General features: G+C 29.9%; 1 protein-coding gene across 1 annotated transcript; it reads left to right on the top strand.

The window, feature by feature from the left end:
- Positions 1-6,388: 6,388 nt before the first annotated feature.
- LOC123194500 (class V chitinase-like) lies at positions 6,389-8,197 on the top strand. Its single transcript, XM_044607723.1, has 2 exons — positions 6,389-7,543; positions 8,050-8,197. The coding sequence occupies exons 1-2, from the start codon at positions 6,466-6,468 to the stop codon at positions 8,067-8,069; spliced, it is 1,098 nt and encodes a 365-aa protein (XP_044463658.1). The 5' UTR covers positions 6,389-6,465; the 3' UTR covers positions 8,070-8,197.
- The last annotated feature ends 866 nt before the right edge of the window (positions 8,198-9,063 follow it).

The following is a 9,063-nucleotide window of genomic DNA, read 5'->3' as shown; positions in this document are numbered from 1 at the left end:
AACATCCAGTCCTATATGTCTGCACTCATAATGAATTAGCTAAGTTTCTTATCAAACAACTTCATGTAATTGCATGTATCTTATTACTAAAAACTCAATTATCAACTTTTATGTAGGGACATGCTATATTATATGTTGCAACATTAATTCGCTTGCAACATTCTTCTTATCATCAATATTCTTTTCTACAATTGATTCTTGGTCACCAACCTAATATATCTCATTTGAGGATATTTGGTTGTGTTGTATATGTCTTTATTGCACCTTTGATATATGATATCTAAAACCATTAATAGGTGATCATTTTACTGCATAGTTTATAAATTGTCATTTTGATAAGACAACATTTTCACTTTTACGAGAAAAGAAAACACCTCCTAAAGTTAGGTATGAACTTACCTGGTACGTATCAATCATGTCTCATCTAGAGCCTCACACATCTAAAAGTGAAACTGAAATGTAGAGAAAAATGTGTTTACAAATTATTGTCAATCAAATACTTGATGCATTTGTAAATAAAGAAAATTGATAAAATCATATGTTCCAGTTGCCAATGCACTAACAAGAATTAATATGATTGTTGAATAGTTTATTCAAGTTATAATTGATTAATTCATTACACGTCAAAAACATAATAGACTTATTGGATTGAATGATATTGTTCTTTAAAAAAGAAAGACAAATAATTAAACAGATATAAATCATAATAATCTTAAAATAAAAGAAAAATTTACACTCTCTAATATTTCTTTAGAAGAGGTAATGGTCCATAAAGAGATTCAAGTCCCTGAAGTGATACAAAATCCTAAATAATAGAAAAATGAGAATACTGAAATATCTTTAAATTATTTTTATATACGAGATATGTGAAACTGTTAAACGGTTAACATTGATGATATATTTTTATTTGCAGTAGTTATTGAAATTATGAATGATAATGATTTTAAACCGCATACTGTGGTTGAGTGCGGATAAATACATGATTGACCTAAATGAGAAAAAGAAATTCGAACAGAATTAGCTTCTCTAGTAAAATGTCAAATGTTTAAGCCTGTAGTTCCAATATCTCAGGATGTACAACCCATTTGTGAGAAAAAAAATGAGAAAAATGAGATTATTAGATATAAAACCAAGCGTGTAACCCAAGGCTTTTCCCAAAAAAAGCCAAGTATAAACTTTGATGAAATATATGCACCTGTAATTGATATAATTACATTCAAATATTTAATCAGTTTAACTGTCTCTGAAGGATTGGATATGCATTTAATAGACGTAGTTATTACTTATTTGTATGAAAAGTTGGATACCAAAATTTATATGAAACTTCCTGAAAGATACAAGTTGTTTGAAGCAAAAAGGGTTAATTTAAGGGGTATATATTCAATTAAATTACAAAGATCATTATACAGATTAAAACAATTCGAAATAATATGATACAATTACCTTAGTGAATATTTGAAAAAAGAAGATTATGTGAATGACCTTATATATCCATGTGTCTTTATCAAAATATCAAAATCGAGATTTGTTATTATAACAGTTTATGTTAATGATATAAATTTAATTGGTACTCGTAAAGAGCTTTAAAAAACTATTGAATATCTAAAAAAGAAATCTGAGATAAAAGATTTCGGAAAAACAAAATATTGTTTGGCCTACAGATCGAACACAATTTAAATAGAATATTTATCTATCAATCAACATATATTGAAAAATTATTAAAATATTTTAATATGGATAAGACTTATCCTTTGAGCATCTCAATAGTTGTTTAGTCTATTGATCCAAAAAAAACCCTTTTCGTCCTAAAAATGAAGATGAAAATATATTTGGTCTTAAAGTATCTTATCTTAATGTTATTGACATCTTATTATATTTAACCCAATACACTAGACCGGTTATATCATTCGCAGTCAATTTATTGGCCCGATTTATCTCTGCACTAACCCATCGCCATTGAAATAGAATTAAACATATATTTCATTATCTATGTGGAACTAGAGATTTGAAATTATTCTATTTCATTCAATCCCTTAAAAATTCTAGTTTAGTTAGATATACAGATGTCAGTTATCTTTCTAACCCTCATAAAGTTTGTTCACAGATAGGATATGTTTTTTACTTATAATGACACAACGATATCCTGACGCTCCACCAAACAGACTTTGGTTGCAACGTCTTCAGATCATTCAAAAATTCTAGTTCTCTATAAAGTCAGTTGAGAATGTATATGATTATAGTCTCTCATCTATCATATCTGGAATATATAATATTTCTTTTACAACAGACACTTCTTCCTTATTTTATGAAGACAATACAACATATATTACTCAAATTAAAGATGGATACATTAAAGAGGATAGAACTAAACATATCTCATTAAAATTCTTTTACACTCATAAGCTCCAATATAACAGAAAGATTGATATCAAACAAATACGATCCAGTGAAAATCTTGCAGATTTGTTTATCAAGATATTATCAATATTAATATTTGAAAAATTAGTGTATAACATTGGTATATGGTGGCTCAACAAACAACCGAATTAATCCCACTACAAAAAAGGGGAACATTCATCAAGTGGAGCAAATTTTTAAGTTGATCACATTTTGGACAAAATGTGCACTATATTCTTTTTTCCTTCACTAAGTTTTGTTCTACTGAGTTTTTGTAATAAGGTTTTTAATGACGCAGTTTAAGCACACACAATCTTATTTTATAGGACATTAACTAATTACATTTCTCTGTTTTGGTTTTTATCTTATTGAGTTTTTTTTTGGCAAAGTTAATATAATTTTTATAAGTAGTAGAAATCCATAGGAAAATGTTGCGTACATAAAGTGTGAGTGAGAATATCTGCTAAAAAATATAAAAAACTAAAAAGGATTAAGAGCTCAAATAAAGAAATTTTTCTACCCAATAATATTATTTATTTATAGTTTATCTATGATTTTTTTTTCATATTAATTTACCTTGTAATATGGCCAAATGAATATTTCCCACCCAAGATTTGGTGCAAATCCAATTTTTCACTTATTAACTATAAAAAAATTTAAATATTCATCTATCTATTAAATTTCACTATTACAATCAAGGATAAAATTATTATTTAATAAAAATATTTAAAAAATTATAAATTCATTATATTTTCTCTCATAGGTTTAAAAACTAACAATTTACTCCACTTTCCCCATTCAAAGTTTGAAAAACTTATATTTTCCCCTAGAGTTTTTATAGTTGCTGATAGTCGAAGACGACAACAATGACTGCGTTCTCTCTCCCTCCTCATTTCTCTCTCAACAATGGTCCATTTTTAACCATTATTGATCATTCTCTCTCCTCATTGGCTATCACACAAAGAGATCATAGTCTAGGTCTCTTCATTGTGTGACAAAAAGATCCAACTCTCAGTCTTTTTCCAAGAGGGCTCAAAAGCTTAACTCAGAATTAACCCACCATCAATTGTTCAAAAGGAAATGCACTTTTGTAAGTCTATGATAGAATTACAAAAAGCAGTAGAAGTAGTCATAAAACCAATGAAAGAAATGAAGAAAACAAGTCAATCAAACGTGAGAAAAATTATTCAAAGTTATTGACAAGCAGGTTAGTTTCATGGAAACTTTCTTCCTACTGTACTACACGTAAAGAAAACAATGATTACTTTACTTAAAAATGGAGCAAGCACGAAACACAGTGGTCATTGGTTAAGCCTTCTTGTTGGTTCAATTCTCTCCTAACACTCACCGGGAGGCCCGTCAATGGACTTGAACGGCCTCAAGATGGCCTATCTAAATCACTTGAAATGACATCCAATAACCTTGAAACCATGTCTCATTTATCGTGCACAAAACACTTCTTATTTTTATCTTTTTAATTTTAATTCAACAGTACTACATCCGCGGCTAGATTCCAGCACGAATTTAAAAAATGTTTAGTTTGTAAAGCTCTCAAATTTCATAAATTTAATATAAATTAATTAAAATTATATCATTTTAATAATTATTAATTTTTTAATTAAAAAATAAAATATTATTTTAATAATAATAATAAAATATCAATTTTATTAATAGATATTTGAGTTTTCCTTATAGAGCAACATATATTTATTCTTTCGCCAAATCGTGGGTGGGAAATAATCGTTTGACCTTTTCTACACGAAACAATATCGTTTAATGAATATGGTGACTTGTCAAACTCAAGAGTCTTATCTTGAATTATCAATCATTTTCGATTCTAATTGAGTAATCATATTAGCTAACCAACTTTAATTAACTAATCTCTGATTTAACCCTTTCTTCTACATAAACCTGATCTGCATAAATTTTATGCAACATTTACTTAACTAATATAGCAGAAAGATTGATATTAAACAAATATGATTCAGTGAAAATTTTGTATATTCGTTTATCAAGATATTATCAATATCAATATTTAAAAAATTAGTATATAACATTAATATGCGACGGTTCAATAAGCAACCAAATTAATTCTACTACAAAGAGGGAAAATATTTATCAAAGAGAGCAAATTTTTAAGTTAATCATATTTTGAACAAAATATGCACTATACTCTTTTTTCTTTCACTAAGTTTTTATAATAAGGTTTTTAATAACGTAATTTAAGCACATGCAACGTTACTTTATAGGATATTAACTAATTACATTTCTCTATTTTAGTTTTTATCCTATTGAGTTTTTTTTAAGCAAAGTTAATGTAATTTTTATAAGTAATGGAAATCTATGAGAGAATATTGCGTACATAAATAGATTTCCATAAAAATCAGCTTACTTAAATGTGAGTTCATTTAAGAAATGGTGACTGCATTATTGAGCTGGAGAAACAAAGTCTTGGTGAGGATGGAAAATTGAAGAAGAGCATTTAATGCTTTTTATGTGAGTAAATTAAATTGTGTAAATATCTTGGAGGAGATGGTGAAATTTCCTGTAAATTTACATCTTCATCGGGGGAAGAAAATATTCACTTAAATATACACGCCCCTAAATTTGCATTTCTATTCTTCTTCTTTTCAATCTTTCTATGATTATATTTTGTTCTTATAAATTCCTCTATATATATTTTTCATTATATTTATAACAATCAATGACTTTTCCCTCTTTATGAATATTTATATTATAAAAAACTTGCTCAAGATTTGTCAGGATTAATTTAATTTGAATCTAACTCTGTTAATCAATTAGAGTTTTTATATAAAAGTTATATTAATATATATGTAAAGTGTGAGTAAGAATATCTGTTACAAAATATAAAAAACTAAAAAGGATTAAGAACTTAAATAAAGAAAATAAAGAAATTTTTTTACCCAATAATATTATTTATTTATAGTTTATCTATGATTTTTTCATATTAGTTTACCTTGTAATTTGGCCAAATGAATATTTCCCACGGTGCAAATCTAATTTTTTACTTATTAACTATAAAAAATTTAAATATTTATCTATCTATTAAATTTCACTATTACAATCAAGGGTAAAATTATTATTTAATAAAAATATTTAAAAAATTATAAATTTATTATATTTTCTCTCATAGGTTTAAAAACTAACAATTTCCCCACTTTTCCCATCCAAAGTTTGAAAAACTTACATTTTCCCCTAGAGTTTTTGTAGTTGCCGATAGTCGAAGACGACAACAATGATTGCGTTCTCCCTCCCTCCCCATTTCTCTCTCAACAATGGTCCATTTTTAACCACCATCGATTGTTCTCTCTCCTCATTGGCTAGCACACAAAGAGACCATAGTCTAGGTCTCTTCATTGCACGACGAAGAGATCCAACTCTCAATCTTTTCGTGTATTGGCCGGTGAAGGGAAATGACGATTGATGATGGTCGAAAATAGACCGCCGCTAAGAGAGAAGCCAAGAGGGAGGGAGAATGTCGTCATCGTCGTCGTATCTGGTCGCCAACAACTTCTTCAAAAACCCTAAGGGAGAATGTAAGTTTTTCAAACTTTGGTTGATGGACTTTGTTAGTTTTTAAACTTGAAGGTAGAAATGTGTTAAATTTTTAGTTTTTAAAACATTTTTATTAAATAAATATTTTATCTTTGACAGTAACAATAAAATTTAAAAGAAGAATGGGTATTTGAATTTTTAATAATTAACAGATGAAAAGTTAAGTTTGCACCAAATCATAGGTGGGAAATAGTTGTTTGGCCTTGTAATTTTCTTCATTTATAATGAATTCTTATTGTGTATATGTGATTTTCCCATTTTAGGTTTTCGGGTAAACTCGTATGCATATTTGCCTTTTGTTTTCTTTGGCTTCTTTTGAAAACCATGACCAATTAATAATCCACGGTATGACTTATCCATCTTTATGGATTTTTTTGTGAAGAAACAACTTGGCCACAATTGGTTCCTGTAATTGATCGATTGACCACGCAATCTTCAGTTTATCATATAAATACAACGCTTGTGAGAAACATTGCATTCTGTTCTCCAACAATGGCTTCAAAAACTATCCTCTCCTGCAGCCTTCTTTTTCTTCTCCAATTCCAGTTCTCTGCTGGCCAAAATGTCGTCAAAGCTGCTTACTGGTATTCCGGCAGTGAATACGCCGTTTCCGAAATCGATTCCTCTCTTTTCACTCACCTCTTCTGTGCTTTCGCCGATCTCAATCCTGAAACCAACCAGGTTACCATCTCAGCTGCAAACCAGGCCCGATTCTCCACCTTTACCTCAACAGTCCAACTGAAGAACCCTTCTGTCAAAACCCTCTTATCCATTGGCGGCGGCGGTGGGGACGCCATTAAAACCGCTTTTGCTTCTATGGCTAGCCAGGCTAGTTCAAGAAAATCATTCATCGATTCTTCGATGCAATTGGCGAGAAACAACAACTTCCATGGCCTTGACATTGACTGGGAGTACCCAGCAAACGCTCAGGAAATGGCTAATTTCGGTTCCCTTCTCAACGAGTGGCGTGCAGCCGTTGCGGTGGAGGCTACAAGCTCCGGCAAGCCAGCTTTGCTTCTCTCCGCCGCAGTTTCCTACTCTTCAAACTATTTCGGTGTCGTCAACCCAGTCCAGGCCATTTCAAACAGCCTGGATTGGATCAATGTGATGGCCTACGACTTCTATTACTATTCCGATTCCGGAAGAATCACCGGACCCCCGGCTGCTTTATACAGTCCCGGAACCCAAATCAGCGGAGATGCAGGAATCACGGCCTGGATTCAGGCTGGTTTGTCACCTGAAAAAATAGTCCTGGGATTTCCTTACTTCGGCCATTCATTGGAGCTTGCCGATGCCAATAACCATGGCTTTTGGGCGCCGACAAGTGGATTGGTGAACGGCGGAGCCACTGGGTACAAGCAAATCAAGCAATTTATAGCTGAAAATAGTGCGACCCATGTGTACAATGCCACTGTTGTTTCGGACTATTGCTATTCCGGAACAACCTGGATTGTTTATGATGATACTCAGAGTATTTCTACCAAGGTGAACTATGCCAAGGGGAAAAGCTTGCTTGGTTACTTTGCTTGGCACATTGCCAATGATGATAACTGGGCTCTCTCTCGTCTTGGTTAGTAAATTTCTCAGTAAAATTCTCACATTTTTTTACTATTTACATTCTAAAATAATTCTTGAATATTCGAGCCAAACAAAAATGAACTTAAGATTGATTTAAATTTTAATACTCAATTCGAATTGGTGCATAATTTTGTCAAAGAGTGGGTTGTTAATAGGAAGAACAGTGTTATCGGCAAAGTGAATGGTGTCACTAAAAAATAAACCCACTTGTCAAAGAGATAAACAAGTTGAATTCAATTTGAGACTCTAACTTAAATTGGTTTATTTAAGTTGAATATAAATTTAATCTAGGTTGACTCTATTCGAATCCATCTTTACTCTTAGGATTCATGAATGGTATTATAACTGGATAAAAACTATGTAGACGTATCAATTTGTGTATTAATTATCACGCATATTTATATAATTAAATATTATTTTATTTTTAATTTAAAAATATCTACTCAACTCTGAGTTGTTATTTTATTCTAATGGATTTATTTTCTTTGGTATTTGCAGCTTCACAGACATGGGGATGAGAATGAGCAATCTTCATACAGAGGATAAATGTTGAGGAATAAAGATTACTGAAAGATTGAAATAACGAGAATAAGCTCCATATACTCTGTACTGTAATATCTAATTACAAGGAAGCCCTTGATAGTCATTACACTTGTCTCAAGTATATCATTTCTTATCTGAAGTCATATGACTCGTATAATAGGGTTCACACTACTAGTCAAGTTCAAGTCTTGACTGGAACTGGTCTCATACAAATAATTAATATTTCTAAAATCAAATTAATGGCCGAATTGATTATCTTATTAGTTCGTAACCCGATTGGTTAATTAGATAATTAATCGATTTAATCTATTATTAAATTATTATATATTTTTTAAATTATATTAAATATTTATCATATTTTTTAAATATATTAATTAAACAATTGATATTTTATTTTACTGATAAAAAAAAACTAACTATAGATTTTATTATTAATTCAATTAAAATCTTATAAATTATAATTTTTTTTAAGCTTTAATAAGACAAAAAATTATGTAGTATTACATAAACATGGTTTTGCTAATTTTAAATATTTTTTTTCAAATCAACAATTTTGTCAAATTTAATCTAATTTTAAATAAATCAATATTTATATATAGACCAAACTAGATTGTGTGATGGTTTAGGGTTTGACCGATCGAACAAGTTGATTTAGCGTAGTTTAAAAAATACTGTAGATAATTATGGGTTCCTGATATATTATGTATATTCCTTATCAAAAATTGCGGGCGGTCATAGTTTTAGCCTCTAACTTAAGCTTACTTCATTAAAAGAATTATAGTCTCATAGTATGATGCATAATCTTTGCAATTGTGGGAAGTCCTAGAAATTGCTAAATTTTACAAAATAACATACTGCTAATAGATTGACCAGAAGTGATTCATTTGATTTAACCATAGATGGATCTCAGTTAGTATTTTGATTTTTAAATAGAAAAATCATCTCAATCAATAGATTATGTAAGTATTT

Source organism: Mangifera indica, chromosome 13 (genome assembly GCF_011075055.1).
Source record: "Mangifera indica cultivar Alphonso chromosome 13, CATAS_Mindica_2.1, whole genome shotgun sequence".
Lineage (NCBI taxonomy): Eukaryota > Viridiplantae > Streptophyta > Magnoliopsida > Sapindales > Anacardiaceae > Mangifera > Mangifera indica.
This window is presented reverse-complemented; position numbering and strand designations above follow the sequence as displayed.